The following is an 18,902-nucleotide window of genomic DNA, read 5'->3' as shown; positions in this document are numbered from 1 at the left end:
GAATGAACAATACTTAATGCAGTACTTTGAAAGGAAATACCAATTTTAAACTTAGATTCAATCGTCATGTTGAGAATTTAAAAACAGTGAAAAATTAAGTTAAAAAATCAAAGTGAAAACTATGCAATATTTTCATATTCTTCTAAGTTTTAAGATTTAATTACCAAATATAAAAATCAACTTTAAATTACACCTGCTGGTTATTAAGTTATCTTACAGAATTCACAGCAGAAGGAAAAGATATGAGTTCCAAAAAGAGGGAACTGTGCAACAGATAAGAGAACAACAGACGATAGACACTTTTGTTCTCTCCCTGACAAGCAAGATGTTTAAAAAGAACATGTACACAGAATTGGTAGCATGGCATGACCCTTTACTAATTTTTAAAAGTTCTGGGCTGGGTGCGGTGGCTCACGCCTGTAATCCTGGCACTTTGGGAGGCCGAGGCGGGTGAATCACGAGATCAGGAAATCAAGACCATCTCGGCTAACATGGTGAAACCCCGTCTCTACTAAAAAAATACAAAAAATTAGCCGGGCGCGGTGACAGGCGCCTGTAGTCCCAGCTACTTGGGAGGCTGAGGCAGGAGAATGGCGTCAACCGGGGAGGCAGAGCTTGCAGTGAGCCGAGATCCTGCCACTGCAGTCTGGCCTGGGCGAAAGAGCGAGACTCTGTCTCAAAAAACAAACAAACAAAAAAACAAACAAAACAAAACAAAAAAAAGTTCTGAACCAGTATACTGTAGGAAGGATCTGTTAAAAGTACAGAAACCCACCCAACTGAGAAACGAAGAGCAGCCCCAAAAGAGACGCTGTCATTTAGAGGTAGCTTAATTTGCCCGTTTAAAAATACTGCTCTAAATTTGGGAAAACTTGCACCCCACTTGAAACCACAGAGGAAGGAGCTCTTCCTATTCCTTTCTTGTCAGATTTCTTGTTATATCAGCTAAAAAGCACATTACCTGGATACCCTAAATTATTATCAACTCACTTTTAAAAAGTGTGGTCTGTTTCAGGCAAGCAAAATATTTCATTTTAGTTAATACCAGGTGTTGGAAAGCATGCTAAGTAGAGGAGTTTGCTTTTGTAAAGCCAGATTAACATAGGGAAGGTGATATTACTAGATGCCCAAAGGAAATGGAAAACCATTCATTTTTTAATTTTGGGTTAAAGCTCAATTATTTTATTTTTAAACAGGTAATTTATTGACACAGATTAAAACAATAAAAAAAGATACCTGTTGAGAAGTCTGAGTCCTAACTCTGTTCCATCAGGCCTGTTCCCTCTAGCCAACTATGGATAACCATCTTTTATTAATTTTGTTTTTAATTCTTCCAGTATTTCTTTATGCAAACAGGGACAAATAACATGGATATGTAGATATTTATTTGCCTTGCTCTGTCTATATACTCTGCACTGCATCTTGTTTTTCTTAACACATACTGGAGATTATACTTTAAGAGTACATTAGAGTGCTCTATTTTTTTTTGAAAATATTTTAAAGTAATTCTACAAAAGGCTCTATGTTTTACTCCCAGTTAGAGTATTTCAAAATCTCTATATCTGTACTATATGTAGGGAAATGCTCTGGACAGTTCTTTCAATACGAAGTCTACAGAAATTTATCAAAGAACTTACAGTATCTTTCTGTTAGTTTTTTAATAACCTACTGAACAGCATAGCTTTATTTTACCACAAAATTCTCTTTTATTTGAAAAGTTAGGGAGAAGTTACTTGAGACTATTTTTCCCCACTATCTCTGCTCCTTTCCCACACTTTAACTTCTGACTCCATCTTTATTACATGTTTTTATTCTCTCATTTTTTTCACATTCTATATTAACAAATGTAAACTACTGATTCATTTACCAAATATACCTTATGGGTCTTCTGCTGCTGTTATTCCTTTTAGTATTGGCTGCTAACATTTATTGAATACTCATTATGAATCAGTTACCCTATTGCTTGTTTTATCTACATTGTCAAATTTAACTCTCTGTGTAGTTTTTTTATTCCCACTGTACAGTGCAGGAAATGAAGGTCAGAAAATGAGGGTCAGAGAAGTTAATTAAGTTACTGCTAGTAACTGCCAAAACTTGAACTCAGTTTGGTTTATCACCAAAAGATATGCTCGTAACCATTATACTATAAGAAAAGGCATTGCTGGTGGGAGAATTCCATGCAGCTCAGGATGACTAGAGCGAGCATAGGGTATGAACAGGAAGGACCAGACAAAGATCAGGGTGTAGAAACAGCCAGGATTCCAGATCACAGACCTTGTATGCCCTAGTCAAGCTATATGAGCTTCATTCAGAAGGGCACAGGGGACAATCAACAGGTTTTAAGTGCGTGAACAGCTCTGCACTCTGGCAGAAGAGGATAGATTGGAGAGACCAAAACTGGATTAGGTAAAGGCAGGTAGACCAATTAAAAGGTGATAATGGTGATAAGGGTGTGAACAAAATGTAGTCATTATTATAAATCATAGATTTGATAAAAATTTCATATAATTTCAAACTTTAAAAATCACTTCAAGAGTAAGTATGCTTGACTGAGCCCCAGACACTTTTTTTGTTGTTGTTGTTTTGAGATAGGGTCTCTCCTGTTTCCCAGGCTGGAGTGCAGTGGCGCGATCCCAGCTCACTGCAAACTCTGCCTCCTGGGTTCAAGCAATTCTTGTGCTTCAGTCTCCGGAGTAGCTGGGACCACAGGTGTGGGCCGCCACACCTGGCTAATTTGGGTATTTTCAGTAGAGACAGGGTTTTGCCATGTTGGCCAGGCTGCTCTTGAACTCCTGGCCTTAAGCAATCTACCCGCCTCAACCTCCCAAAGTGCTGGGATTATAGGAGTGAGCCACAGCACATGGCCCCAAATACATTTCTGATACAAAGATTTCCAGTTTAATAAAATAGGAAGGCACAACTATCACTCAATATTTGGAATTGTGAATTTCTAAAATTGTGTATACTAAGAACAATGTACAAATTAGAGGATTAGTGATACTAATTGGAAAACTTACAAATTAAATTTAAAAATATAAGAACAGACTTTTCCCCCCACTTTGGGATTGGGACCTTAGGCATTGTCTAGTCAAACTCTTTTATTTTACAGATTAAAAAAACCTAAAGCACAGAGGGTATATTCTTTATCAGATATGCTTGGGGTGCCCATTTAGGATTATAACCCAAGTTTCCTGACTCCTTAATCATTTTTCTCACTTCCATACTAAGATCTGAAATTAGCTCTCCTGGCAGAACAGGTGGGAGAAAAGTTAAGAAAGCTCATATCTAGTAAGTACAGATATTATCAATGCTTTACATTCAGATCTCATTTAACTCACACATCTACTCTACAAGTCAAGTATTATCCATACTACAGATGGGTACAGAAAGCTCCATCTTGCTAAAGGCCACATGACTATCAGACACCAAAGCTTATCTCTTTTCATCATAATACACTAACACCAACAAGAAGATAACCTAAAAGAGTTTTTCTTCCAATGTTTAAAAAAATACCAGGTTTGTATTAACAAATTCAGAAATCATCAAACACTGACCTGTAACATGCACCTGGATACAACAACTTCAGGTACTTCAGGGAATTTTTGTCGCAGGTCATGTAAAACCTGAAAATCAATTTGGTGGCTTCCTTGGGCCATTCGTATATTGCCTGATCAGGACTATTTGTACAGTAGGCAATTCTAGGCCTTAGTGGAAATAGTACTCATCTCTTCTGTCCAAGCATTTTCTGTGAAAGAAAGAAAACAAATTTTAATGAGAACTGATTATAGAATGAATATTGTTGTGGATTTAAAATTTCAGTACAAAAGAATATATGCTTTAGCACTTAACATTATAAACTATAAAAATATTTAGACCTAAAATGCTTTCCATATAGTTATATTATCTTTTTAGTATAAACTCTGATGGTAAACTTTTATATTGTCTAACTCCTATGTATTTATATGCTCTATAATGGCTGAGCCAAAAAGCATTCAAGTAAGAAATTACTGTCAAAGTTGTCTTCCCAGATTCTTTTAAAAAGGGAGAAGAAATAGTATCACTGATTTTTTTCTTAATGATTACCCCAAGGTGAGTAATCTAAATTCTTAAAGTTTGGATACTGAAAAAATTTGGTACTACAAATGACTCTGTTTTGTCTAAAACTTAATGATTCAAAACCCAATGAATTCAATATTTTGCTTTATCTTTCAAATATACTTAATCCTTAAATGCACAATCAATTCATTCTCAGGAGCTGAGTAGCATTTTATTCCCTCTGCTTCTATTAAATCAGTATTTTTAAAATACTAGTATTTCCCAAGGGGTTTGATTTAATTGGCTGAGGAGTGAGCAGCCTGGGCATATGGAGTTTTATAAGATCCCAAGGTGATTCTAATGTGTGGTTGAAGTTGAAAACTACCCACCTTATTTTTATTCCTATTGTTTCTAATGTAAACCATGTTTAATGTTGAAAAATCTTTTGGGGATATAAATAGGAGATAAGTACATTAGCCTAAATAAAATATTAAGACATTTAAAATCATGCTATTTGAAAATACCTTTCATTAGGACAAATTTCATAAGAAGACAATCTCTTTAAAACTAATTTCTTATCTGCGGTATTTCTCTTTTTAACCTCGTTAACATAAGCCTAAAAATACAGGTCTATATATTCCATGAATGTAGAAATTTGGTCTCTTTTTATTATTGTGTATCTAGCGTTTTATAAACAGTCTTCAGCATAACAGTAGATATTTAAAATAGTTTTGAGATTTATAGAACTCCTCAGTGCTCAATAAAATAAGTGCTCACTTATATAGTAATAAGCCTTTTAGTTTTTTATCATCACTTGATTAAATTGTACTTAATTATTTTGTTTATGTGGCTTTAGCTTAGTTACATCTCATGGATAAAATTACTGCCACATCAAGTTATTTGCATTGTAGATTTTCCAAAAGTATTTCTATGTAAACACACACACACACACAAATTTTCGCATTCAAAAGTAGTGTTTCTATAAATGGGTTGCAGGAGAGAAAGTACCAGAAATTAGTAAAGGACATTTTAAATAATTTAAGTGGCGATAATCATGCTATAGAACTGCTCATTTTAAGGAAGCCTTCCTTGACTCCTATCAGCTCATTTCTCCCCCTTCCCCCAATTTTGGGCTAAAACTCCTGGAAAGGGTTGTTTATATGTAAGTGTCTTCACTGCCTCCCTCCTTTCTAATCTCTTTTAACCTACCCCAGTCAGGTTTTCATAGTTTTTCTCCACTGAAAACTACACTTATCAAAGCCACTATACACTTTCAGTTTATGAAACCCAATGGTGAGTTCTCAGTCCTCAACTTACCAGATCTCTCTGTAGCTCAGGACCCATTCAACCACTACTCCCTCATTCTTTAAACAATTTCTTCATGTGGCTTCTGAGGTTTATACTCCTCTGGCTTTCCTTCTACTTACTGGCAGATTCTTCTCAGTTTACTTTGCTGGATCCTTTTCCTTTTCTGGACATCTGAATGTTGGTGGCTGGTAGAGTTCAGATCTATGGTTTCCTTTCAACTATATCTACATTCGTCTTCAAGGTAATTTCATTCAAATATATTGCTTTAAATAATATCTATATAGTGGTGCTTGGCAAATTATTATCTCCAACTCCAATCTCTTCCTTGAGACTAACATATCCAACTGGCTAACTGACATCTCCTTTTGTGTATCAACTTATTTCAAGCTCAGTATGTCCAAAATCAAACTCTTAATTCCTCCCCCATCCAAATCAATCCTTTCCCAGTCTTTTCCATGTCAGTAAATGGTACCACCATTCATCCAGTTGTTCTTTCTCTCATCCCACATCTAATCTACCATCAAGACTTCTTGGCTTATATATAAAAAGCATTCTGAATCTGACCAATTTTTCCCACTTGTTACTGCTCTTGTCCAAGCCACCATCATAATTCATCTAGACTACTACTGCAAAGGCCTCAATAGGTCTCCCCACCTTCATTCTTTTTGCCAACATACCACTTCTTTCCGTCCCCAGTATTTTCTTTACTGAGCAGCGTGATCTTTGTGAAAAGTAAATCAGAGTCATCACTTTCCCTGTTCAAAATGCAACGTAACAAAGCCTCTGACTATCTACCACCCCTCTAACTTCATCTTCTACCCTCTCCTTGTTCCCTCAATTCAAAATGGCAGTCTGGTGATTTCTCAAAGAAGCCACTCTTGTTCTTCCCTTAGGACTATCCGATTTGCTGCTCCTTTACTACTGGAATAGTTTTCCCTTAGATCCACCTGCATGGTTCCCTTCTCTTACATCATTAAGAATGTTGATCAAATGTCACTTCTTCAGAGACAGTTTCCCTGACCAATCCCTCTATCTAAATAATGCCATAACTCTTCCTCATCTCCCACCATTGCACCCTCATACTGCTTTTACTTCATAACATGTATCAACACCTGAGATACATTTTATTATCTCTCCATCCCCAAAACATTAGCCCCACGGGATCAAGGACTCTGAAGTTCACAGTTCTATCTCCAGGATCTAGATCATTCCTGGCTCACAGAAGATGCAACACATTTGTTGAATAAAGTGAATATTTTATTATAAGGTTTCTTTATAGTTTCCTTCTACAAGGCTTCCAAAACATATTTCAAATTATCTAGATTTGAAAAAAAATAATTTATACACAATTTGAGGGAGAGGCAAATAGTCTGATTGAGACACATTTTTATTATTTAAAGGAGGATGAACCATGAAAACAAATTTCAACATATTTCATTATTAAAACAGATACTGAAATCTCTCACCATACTTGCCTGCTTTTCTAATAAAGACTATCACCTACACAAATGATAACATTCGTCAATTGTACAATTTTATTTTATGGGTTCTACTTCCTTTAATGGCTGAGTAACGCCTACCAGACCAAATCTTTCATGAATAACAACTATAAACAGTAGAAATGCATAAAAAACTACCTGAAGGCAGAAACAAATTGGGGGAAGGAAGAAAAAGGGGTCAGCACTTGGAAGAAGGAAACAGCAAGGGTAACTTCCCATTTTTTAATGGCTTTTACTCAGAGAGCAGGTCCCAGTTAGTTTGGGTAGCTAAAACTCAGATAAAAAACCTGCAGTCTTACTTGCTTGAGGAACCAAAGGACAGATGATGGCATGATCACAACAGCTGAAAGCTTAGTGAGTAAATCACAGGAAGGAGAGAACCACAGAGAGGAAGCCCTAAATTCTGTGTATAAACTCTGTATTTATCTTTGATCTCCGAACTATACATATGTGCGACAGATTCCATTCAAGCAGCAAGGCTAAGGTTAAAATAACTGAACTGAGATTTCAGAGCTTATACTTTAAGTGTAGTCAAGTTATCTGGCTTGAAACAGATAACGAACCAAACATCAATACTCACTGGAGCAATACAGAATCCAGAGTCTCCACATGGCATTCATAATGTCCTAAATAAAATCCAAAATTGTTACACATAAACAGAAAAAAACTGACCCATACTCAAGAGAAAAGGCAACCAATGGAGACCAAGCCCAAGACGAGCCAGCTGCTAGAATTAGCACATAAGTATTTTAAAGCAGCTATTTTAACTATGCTGAAGGATTTAAGTGCAAATATGCTTGGAACTCTCAGCAAAGAAATGGAAATTATACATATATAAAGCAAATAAAAATTTAAGAACTAAAAAATAAAATATCTGAAAAAAATTCACTGGGCAGACTTAACTGTGGATAGGAAACGACAGAGTCACTGAACTTGAAGACAAAGCAATAGAAATTATCCAACCTGAAGGATGAATAGAAAAGTGACTGTGGGCAAGGGGGAGGAGAGAAATAGAACCTTAGGGACCTGTGGCAAGGTATCATAACATACTTGTAACTGGAGATTCAGAAGGAAAGGGGAGAAAGAATGAGGTAGAAAAAATATCTGAAGAAATTATGGCTAAAAATTTTGTTAGTAAAATATATAAATTTACAGATTTAAAATATCAGCAAATCCTGAATAGAAAAAAACAAAGACGATACATAGGCACGAGTTAGTCAAACTGCTGAAAACCAAAAAGAAAATCTTGAAAACAGCCAAAGTGAATATTTTATTATAAGGTTTCTTTATAGTTTCCTTCTATAAGGCTTCCAAAACATATTTCAAATGATCTAGATTTGAAAAAAAATAATTTATACACAATTTGAGGGCGAGGCAAATAGTCTGATGGAGACACATTTTTTATTATTTAAAGGAGGATGAACAATAAGAATGACAATAATTTAAATGATGACTTCTCATCAGAAACAATGGAGGCATCAGAAGATAGTGAAACGACATAACATAAGTGCTGAAAGATGAAAAAACCAAACTGTCAATCAACCCACATACTATATCCAGCAAAAGTAAACTTTAAGAGTGAAAGCAATATAACTATTTGAAAATGTAGCCTTTGTGGAGCAGTAAGTCACTTGTAAGCACAACCCAAACATATTACTGAAACAACTGGTATTTACTTAATTTCAAAACAAAAACCAAGAAATATCTTGTAAATTTACTCTGTAAATTATTTCTCATAATAAACAGAGACACATTTCCTATGGTAAGATGCAAAATAAACCCTCTCCTGAGAAAAATAATAAAGAAATCATACTTTATGAAATGTTTGAAGCAATAGGTATAAAGTTCTGGCATCTAAACTTCCACCAGCTAAAATGATCTAGGAGGGTTAATTCCTTCTAAATAGTAGCAGAGTATATACAGTACCACAAAACATAAGTAAACATATTGGAAAGGTTTATAAAATGTGCCATATTCTTTCCTTTCTTAAAGATTATGTAAACAATTTTTGATTTCTTAGTAACTATTACAGTGAAGAGTACTAGGCACTGGTTAATGGCTCACTCAGACTGCAAGTTATGCTTCATATTCAGTGCAGTTTACCATAGTGGATGTTTCTAGGACTATAAGAGTATACAAAAGCTAACTGTTTAACACGAGACCACGTCTCCAGATTAAAAAAAACAAACAAAAACAAAGAATGTAACTGGATATATAGGTCTTATGAAAATTTGGGCATTTATGAGGCAACTAGATAAGAGTATTTAAAACTGGGACTATCATCATCTATTTATCTACCAACCATACATTTAATGAGTGCCTAGTATGCAGGAGATACCATGCTGGAGATAGTACAAGTATTAGAGTCAATGTCTTTGCCCTGCAGATCACAGAAATTGCTAGGTTAAAGGCACATAAATACACATTTATAATTTAGATAACTATTTTAACTTGCTCATTATTTTATCTTCTGTCTGCTTTCTTCTGCACTGGGTCTGCTGTCTGCCATCTCTCTTGTGGCTATCACAGCCACTGTTTTTATCTCTTTCACATCATTCCAAAGCAGAGCATGAGAGCATGGAACATTAGAAAAAACTGTAGAGAGGAAAGATCAAGCAAAATAGGTAGGGCCCAAAACATGAAGTGCCTTATAGCCCATTAAAATTTGGGGATTTTATCTTAAGAACAATGGGAAGCCACTGAAGGATTTAAAGCTCAGAGGTAGGAAAGGTGACATGATCAAGAAATCATGTGTGCATAAAAAAAGGCTATTTTAAGGAAAAAGGGTAAAAGAATATATGAGAAGACCAGTCAGAAAACCACTGCTGTAGTTCAGCCAGGAAATGGTAATAGCCTGTACGGTGAATAGCAATGGAGACTAGGTAGAGAGAAGTGGAAGACCTTAAGGGATATTTAGGAAGTAAAAATGTATAGAAATTTGGTGATGGATTAGAAATTGGGGCAAAAGCGAAGGAGGTTTCAAAGTTGATTTCTGATTTGCTCAACTGGATAGTGGTCTCATCTCTGAATTAGGAAACAATGGGAAAAATCAAAGAGTAGAAACAAACAGAAGGATTACAGGTTTGTTTCTGAACCTGTGGAATCTAGGGTACCTTTAAAACATCCAAATAGAGATATCATACAGGGAGTTGTGATATATGGGTCTAGCGCTCAAAGGACAGATCTGACCTGCAGAGAAAAATGTGAGAGGCATCTGTGGTACTGGCATTAATTAAAACCTGAGTGTGAATGAGATAATCCTACCATATAATTTAAATATATCATTAGTTATATTATGGATAAAATATTATATAGTAATTATTTTTTCACAATGGTCAACATTCTATCCTCAAAAAAACTGAAGAGCATGTTTAAAGATGGATTTTCAAACATCTTAACGAATTTTTTGTTCAGAAAATATTTTACTGTGGCATTATCCTGTAATGAAACTTTAAAAAATGTTTAAGAAAGAAAACATGTAAACAGTTTAAAAAGCCAGCAAGTGCTATGAAGCTCATTAGGGAAACTTTCCCTGCCTCATGGCTCTACATCTTTGAGTCCTACTCTGTAGAGGTAACCATGGTCAAGACTGAGCTGTTTTTCCACATTCCTACCTATTGTTGGAGGTGGGGCCTGGTGGTGAATGAATCATGGGGGCGAATTTCTCATAAATGGTTTAGTGCCATTTATGAGAAAATAAAGATTTAGCTTTAGAACTCAGTGCCTACCCCATATATATATATACCATACTTCTCCACTGCTATACTCTTCTGCCCAGTTACTTATTTTACAATTTTTGTTTAATCAATATTCAATTTTTATATTACATTTCCCCCCTATAAATACTGTTAGCCTAGATACTTAGTCAATAACGAGGGATGGACTAAATCTCCAAGGTCCCTTCCTGTAGTGGTATTTAGGGAAGAAAAGTATAATTTTAATTAAAAAAACTGTAGAATATTAATCATATGTGACCAAAGCCGGTATTCAACCAAGTCTGATAAAATAACAAAGCTCTTGCAATTCTAACACTAGGGAAAATGGGGAGAAATGGGAGGGAGGGGACAAGGGAGAAACATTACTATTGTGCTTAAGTTGTAGATTTAGATTAGATGAATTATTTTCTAGAAAACAAGCTGCCTTGATATTAAAAACAAAACAAAACCTCAAAACAATGACTATAAAAATATGGCAAAGTCTGTCAAAGATTGAAGTTAACTGCTCTTGACTAGTCTCCCCTTCCCCAGTACACCAAGCCAGATGGGATAGTTTTCTAAAACTTTCCAAAAAAAGGTAATTTTTGTGTAATTTAAATTGCTCCAAAGTCCAGATAAATTTCAGTTTTCAATTTACTTTAAAAGGTTATAATATAGTTTGGGTATTATCTCCTTTAAATCTCATTCTGAACTGTGATCCCCAGTGTTGGAGGTGGGGCCTGATAGTGAATGAATCATGGAGGCGGATTTCTCGTAAGTGGTTTAGTGCCATCCCCTTAGCACTGTCCTCACGATAGTGAGTTCTTGTGAGATATGGCTCTTCAAAAGTGTGTGGCACCTCCTGTCTCTTGCACCCGCTCTATGTGATATCCAGGTTCCCCTGTTGCCTTCTGCCATAGCTGTAAGCTTCCTGAGGTCCCGCCAGAAGCAAAGCAGATGCCCAGCACCATGCTTCCTATACAGCCTGCAGAACCATGAGCCGATTAAACCTCTTTTCTTTCTGAATTACCTAATCTCGGGTATGTCTTTACAGCAATGCAAGAATGGTCTAACACAGAATACTGGTACTGGGAATGGGGCACTACTATAACGATACTTGAAAATGTGGAAGCAACTTGGGAACTGGGTAACAGGCAGAGGTTATAAGAGTTTGCAGGACTCAGAGGACGACAGGAAAATGAGGGAAAACCTGAAAATTCTTAGAGACTGGTTAAATGGTTATAATCAAAATCTTGACAGTGATATGGACAGGGAAGGCCAAGGTGATAAAAACTAAGATGGAAATGAAGAACTTATAGGAACCAGAGCAAAGTCAATCTTGTCATGCCTTAGCAAAGAGCTTGGCTGTATTGTGTTCATGCCCTAGGGATCTGTGGAAGTTTCAACTTAAGAGTGATGATTTAGGGCATCTGACAGAAGAAATTTCTGATGTGGCCTGGATGTTTCTAACAACCTATACTCAGATGTTGGAGCAAAGAAATTACTTAATGTTGGAAGTTATATTTAAAGGGGAAGTAGAACTATAAAAGTTTGGAAAACATGCAGTCTGGCCATGTGGCAGAGAAAGAAAAGGCTTTTTCGGGACAAGAATTCAAGCAGGCTGTGGACTAACCACTTGCTAGAGATTGGCCCAACTGAAAAGGAGCCAAGTGCGAACAGCCAAGACAATGGGAAAAAGGCCTCGAAGGTATTTCAGAGATTTTTGCAGCAGCCCCTCCCATCACAGGCTCAGAAACCAGGAGGAAATAATGGTTCAGGTGGCCAGGCCCAGCCCTGCACAGCTCAGGACACTGCTCCCTGAATCCAGGCCGCTCCAGCTGTGGCTCAAAGGGCCCCAAGAACAACTTGGGCTGCTGCTGCTTTGGAGAATGTATGCCACCTTAAACCTTGGCAGCGTCTATGGTGTTAAGCCTACAGGTGTGCACAGTGCAAGAGTGAAGGAGGCTTGGCAGCCTCCACGTAGATTTCAGAGGAAGTATGAGAAAGTCTGGGTGGCCAGGTAGAAGCCTGCAGCAGGGCAGGGCCCTCACAAAAAACCTCTACTAGGGCTGTATGGAAGGAAAATGTGGAGTTGGAGGCCCCACAGAGTCTCCATGGGGGCATTGCCTAGTAGGGCTGGGGAAAGGGACCCCCGTCCTCCAGACCCTAGAATGTTAGGTCCACCAGCAGCTTACATCTTGTGCTAGAAAAAGCTGCAGACACTCAACTCCAACCCATGAGAACACCTGTGGTGGCTGAACCCTGCAGACACAGGCAGGGCTGCTCAAAGGCCTGGATGCGGGACATGGAGTCAAAGGAGATTATTTTGGAGCTTTAATGACTGCCCTACTGGGTTTTAAAGCTGTATGAAGCCTGTGGCCCCTTTCTTTTGGCCAATTTCTCCCTTCTGGAATGGGAATGTTTACCCCATGCCTGTACCCCCACTGTATCTTGAAAGTGAATAACTTGTTTTGATTTTACAGATTCATAGGTAAAGGGGACTTGGCTTATCTCAGATGACACTTTGGACTTTTGAATGAGGCTGAAATGAGCTGAAACTTTTGGAGGACTATTAGGAAGGAATATTTTGAAATGTGAGAAGAACATGAGATTTTGAGAGGCGGGGTGGAATAATATAGTTTGGATGCTGTCTTCTCTAAATCTCATGTTGAATTATGATCCCCAGTGTTGGAGATGGGACCTGGTGGGAGGCGACTGGACCATGAGGGTGGATTTCTTATGAATGGTTTAGTGCCACCTGCCTTGGCACTGTTCTTACGATTGAGTTGTCATGAGATCTGGCTGTTTAAAACTTCCTCCTCCCTTGCTTCTGCTCTTGCCATGTGACACATTGGCTTCCCCTGTGCCTTCGGCCATGATTGTAAGCTTCCTGAAGTCTTGCCAAAAGGCGAGCAGATGCTTGGCAACATACTTCTTGTACAGCCTGCAGAACTAGGAGCCAAGTAAACCCTTATTCTTTCTGAATTACCCAGTCTTGGGTATTTCTTTATACCAATGCAAGAACAAACTAACACAAGCTAACATAAAAAAAAATTCAGAAAAAAAAGGCTATCATTATCTGATGTAAAAATCTAACATGCAAATAAAGCAAACAAAATACCTATATACCAAGAGCATTTACTTTAAAAAAACTGGCACAAAAATTTTGAATAAAAGATTAGGAAACCCAGTGTACAAACTATAGAGCTGGATTTATTACTGGTATCTCAGTTTAAAATAAACTTATTAATGTACTTCCATTATATTAATAGTTAATGGAGACTACTTATACTATTATCTCAATAGATACCAAAAGCACATTTAGGAAAATCTAAGTCTTACTTTTGGGAGAAAAAAACTTGGCTTCAGTTCCAGAATGATAGTGTACTGAGCTAGTTCAGAACCTCTTCTGTTATGAAAAACCAGAAATAATGAAAAAATGATTGACTTTGTTTTGTAACAGCAGAGCTTGCAAGAAAAAAATTCCCTGGTGCCAGAAACAAAGACGGAATTAAAAGCCACTATAATAAGTGTTTAAGTTAAAATACTGTGGTGATATGTGGGGGAGAAGAGTTTGGAAGGAGAGAGAGATAGTTATCAGAACTAGACATACTGGAGCTGTTTAATGCTATGTGGAAAGAAGGCACATTATAGGACCACACCAGAAAGACATTTTATTTAAATGAAATAGTTGCATAAAGCCTAGATTCTGGAAGGTCCTTCCTTACTAGAAAAAAGCAGCTAAACCTCTATCCATTGCCACATAGAAGCCAGAACTGAAATTCACTAGAGCCACGAATGGGAAGGAAACATCTCCCTTACAAAATTAAAGACACGAGCCTGCACCATGCACAGGTGTGGAATCCAAATTTACACTACAGGTGTAGAAAAGAAACTTAAAATAGAAATTAACAAAAAAATTGGTCTGAAGCTGGTGATACCATAGGATTCCTGGCAGAAACAAAAGCAAAACTGCTATGGAATCTTATTTCTTTAACCCAGGAAGCAAAGGATTTCTAGAGGTAAAAAATGAAAAACAAATAACATCATGTTGAAAATGAGCTTGTGTTAAATAAAATTCAAAAGCACGAAGAAATAATCCACCATGAGTAAAGATCAGGAACACTAATTAGATGATTAATATCTAAGAATGTAAGAGAACAGAACCTGAAAGAAGCTATAAAATAAAAATATTTAAAATGACTGTGGAGATAAAAGGAAATCATAATAAGATATAAAGTGAAAAGGCAAAATTTGAAAAAGAATCAATTAAGACTTCTAGAAAATATACCATCATAAAATGTAACAATCAATGAATAGGTTAAACAGCAGAAGGTACTTGAGACCACAGAGAAAGGTGAACTGGAAGATGGATAAGAGAATAGCAACGAGAAAGCAGCAGAGCTTATAAAGCAATGGAATATACGGAAGAGAAAATGAGAAACAGAATGAAAATACGTACTGCATCTAATAGAGGACTTGAAGAAAGATGTGAAAGAATAAGGGAAAGGCAAAATTCAAAGAAATAATGGTTGAGATGCTGACAATATGTTTCTTTATAATATACTGAAAACACACACACACACACACCGTTCTGAAGAGAAAAATAAAAAGAAATCTGCACCTAGATATATTGTAGTGAAACTGCAGAGTACCAAAGACAAAGATTTTATCTTTAAAACAATCAGAGAGAAAAGAGCCATAATCTACAAAGGAATAACTAGATTGATGAACTTCTAATTAGTCACAGTAGATGCCAGAAGACAGAATAATACAAGTTGAGCATCCCTAATCTGAAGATATGAAATACTCCAAAACTGGAAACTTTTTGAGTTCAACAGGATGCCATGAGTGGAAAATTTCACATAAGTACTTAAGACAAACTTGCTTCATGTGCAGAATAATGTAAAATACTGTATAAAATTACCTTCAGGCTATGGGTATTAAGGTGGATATGAAATATAAATCAGTATCGTGTTTAGACGTGGGTCCCATCCTGAAGATATTATATATATACAAATATCCCCAAATCTGAAAAAATCCAAAATCCGAAACACTTTTGGTCCCAAGCATTTCTAATAAGGGATACTCAACTTATATATACACATTTCTGAGAGAACATAACTGCAGATCTAATTTAATTTGCAGACCCTATGACCCAGCAATTTCACTTCTAGGAACTTGAGAAAACAGACAATCATGTAAAGACATATATGAAAAGGCCGGGCGTGGTGGCTCACGCCTGTAATCCTAGCACTTTGGGAGGCCAAGGCAGGTGGATCACTTGAGGTCAGGAGTTCGAAACCAATCTGGCCAACATGGTGAAACCGCGTCTCTACTAAAAATACAAAAAATCAGCCGGGCGTAGGGGTGGACACCTGTAATTCTAGCTACTTGGGAGGCTGAGACAGGAGAATCACTTGAACCCGGGAGATGGAGGTTGCAGTGAGCCAAGATCGCACCATTGCACTCCAGCCTGGGTGACAGAGCGAGACTCTGTCTCAAAAAAAAAAAAGAAAAAGAAAAGATACATATGAAAAGATGTTTATTAGAATATAATTTATAACATGACAAATTTAGAAACAAGTTAAATGTTGTAAAGTATTAAGTTCATCTAAATGTACTGACATGGACAGATGTTCATTAACACTGTTCAAGGGGGCAGAAGCATATGACTAAACAATGTATAATGTAATCTATTTATATATTGATACAGAGTCTTTACTATTACTTTATACCCATCAAGGCTAAAATGTATGTGTGTGTGTGTGTGTGTGTGTGTGTGTTTTCTTGAGACGGAGTCTCCCTCCATTGTCCAGGCTGGAGTGTAGTGGCACAATCTTGGCTTACTGCAACCTCTGCCTCCTCAGTTCAAGTGATTCTCCTGCCTCAGCCTCCTGAGTAGCTGGGACTACAGGTGCGTGCCACCACGCCTGGTTAGTTTTTGTATTTTTAGTAGAGATGGGGCTTCACTATATTGGCCAGGCTGCTCTCGAACTCCTGACCTCGTGATCTGCCTGCCTCAGCCTCCCAAAGTGCTGGGATTACAGGCATGAGCCACTGCACCCGGCTAAAATGTTTTACACTGAAAACACACTACTTTTAAAAAGTAAAAATAAAAGTAAATAATAAAGAAGTGGTTATTTCAGTTTTCAGCCATTAGACGGTTACAAATGTCATAATGCTGGTGAATGAAATAATTGAATAGTCAAGGTATCTGAAAAAAATACTATATGCTCTTTTGAAATGACAGGTGCATTTTTATAAATTACTGTAAAAAAATTCTATGGATAGGTGAAAGTCTGTTTGTAGTAAATTAATCATATAAGAGATTTTAATGCTGTAATTCATTTCAAACCAAACAAAAACAAACTCCTAAATTCCACACTACAAGAGTGAATACTCAACACCTGATGTCAAGATCTACAGACGAAGTCTGGGAAGATTTTTTTGCTTTAGATTCATCCTCACCTGCTATGGTGTGAATGGTCAGGTCCCCTCAAAATTCATATGTGACATCCTATCCCCCAAGATGACAGTATTGGGAGGTGATCAGGTTTGAGTGTGGAACCTACATGAATGGGATTAGTGGCCTTATAAAAGAGGCCCGAGGGAGCTGAGCTGGCCCTTCCACCATGCGAGGACATAGCTAAAAGGTGCCACCTACGAACCAGAGACTGGGAACTCACCAGACATTCAGTCTGCTGGTGCCTTGATCTTGGACTTCCTAGCCTCCAGAACTGTAAGAAATAAACTTCTGTTGTTTATAAGCTACCCAGTTTACAGTATTTTGTTAAAGCAGCCTGAATAAACTAAGATTATCACCTTATTTCTGTAACCTTGTTTAATGGTTGCTCATTTTGACAATCCACATCTATGTGTATAAAATGAAGTTGAGTCTCACTTTCAGTTAACCCCCAATTTTAGTCACAGAAGCACTGTGAAATCTTGCCTTTAATAAGGCCATACTAAGTTTTCTACAAATACCTGTTGAATGGCAGTCTCCTACATTTCTATGTGCTAAAGTAGAACTACCATTACCTTTAGTTAGAAGGAAATAAGCATTTGGAATTCTCTAGGACATTAGGAAATACGATTAAATTAGGAGGTATCAGAACAGATTCAATAATTCAAATTTTAAGAAATCTATTTGAAAACCCAATATATCACTTTGTCATTTATCACTTCTCAAAGAGCCTTTCAATAGCATTTGTTAAGTGTTACATGGAAAAATAAGTTTTTTTTTTTTTTTTTTGTGGCAATACGTTTGAAAAATGCTGTTACTTAAAGTTAAGAAGGTTTCTTTATTTCTGGACTTTAATATGCACTGTGAATCTTTGGGTAGCGGCAGCAGATGCAATATTTCTCAAATTTAGTTGGGCATGATCCTATTTATCCATAAGCATCTTGAGGTAGGAAGCACACAGGTAAACAGTGTCACGTAAGTAACGTAATCAAAAGACAGCAGTACCTTTCTCTCTTAGGAATTTATGCTAAGGAAGTAATTCAACGTAAGTTTAACATAGCTTTTTTTTTTTTTTTTGAGATGGAGTTTTGCTCTTGTCACCCAGGATGGAGTGCAATGGTGTGATCTCGACTCATTGCAACCTCCACCTCCTGGGTTCAAGCGATTCTCCTGTCTGAGCCTCCTGTGAAGCTGGGATTACATGTCCCTGCCACCATGCCCGGCTAATTTTTGCATTTTTAGTAGAGACGGGGGTTTCTCCACGTTGGCCAGGCTGGTCTCAAACTCCTGACCTCAGGTGATCCACCCACCTCGGCCTCCCAAAGTGCTGGGATTACAGGTGTTAGCCACCACTCCTGGCCTAAGTTTAAAATAGTTTTCTGACAGTAAAAAACAAAAAAGAACCAAATAGCTTAACTTTTGGAAAGCAGCTTTTCAAACTGTAATTTATTAATACTTGACTATTATGCAGACATTAAAACTTATTAAAACTTCAGAAAATGCAAGGAAATAGTCATGTAATATTTGGCAAAAACAGAAAGACATTATCATATAAATAATTTTCACTGGGGAAAATTTTAAATTGGAGACCAAACAAAAAAGTATAGGGGTGGCGCATCATGGGAGCTTTAATTTATTAAAAAATAATGATCTTTAATTAACATCCAAATGTCTGTTAACACATCACCTGGTGAGGGGAATCCTCACCTCAGAGTGCAGTCTCTATAGATGTCAATTTGGCAATCTCTATCAAAATTAAAACTGCATTTATTTTTTGACTTCACAATTCTATTTTTATGAATCTGTTTGCAGATACAGTCACACAGAAAACTATATATATTTACCAAAGCATGTTTCTAATGATAAACAACCAAAAACTACTTAAGTATCTGTTAATAG

The 18,902-nt window shown here is 36.9% G+C and overlaps 1 protein-coding gene across 6 annotated transcripts in view; it reads right to left on the bottom strand.

The window, feature by feature from the left end:
• TAB2 (TGF-beta activated kinase 1 (MAP3K7) binding protein 2) overlaps positions 1-18,902 on the bottom strand; it is a 93,961-nt gene that overhangs the window by 37,641 nt on the left and 37,418 nt on the right. For 4 of the 6 annotated variants that reach the window (XM_030809814.1, XM_030809817.1, XM_030809816.1 and 1 more), the window contains one exon: positions 3,555-3,745. In XM_030809814.1, the coding sequence (XP_030665674.1) occupies positions 3,555-3,656 (102 nt within the window). In that variant the 5' untranslated portion in view covers positions 3,657-3,745. The other 2 variants (XM_030809820.1, XM_030809818.1) reach the window with 2 other exon arrangements.

Source organism: Nomascus leucogenys, chromosome 3 (assembly GCF_006542625.1).
Source record: "Nomascus leucogenys isolate Asia chromosome 3, Asia_NLE_v1, whole genome shotgun sequence".
NCBI classification, from domain to species: domain Eukaryota; kingdom Metazoa; phylum Chordata; class Mammalia; order Primates; family Hylobatidae; genus Nomascus; species Nomascus leucogenys.
The sequence above is the reverse complement of the archived record's forward strand: the minus strand, read 5'-3'. Positions and strand labels throughout refer to the sequence as shown.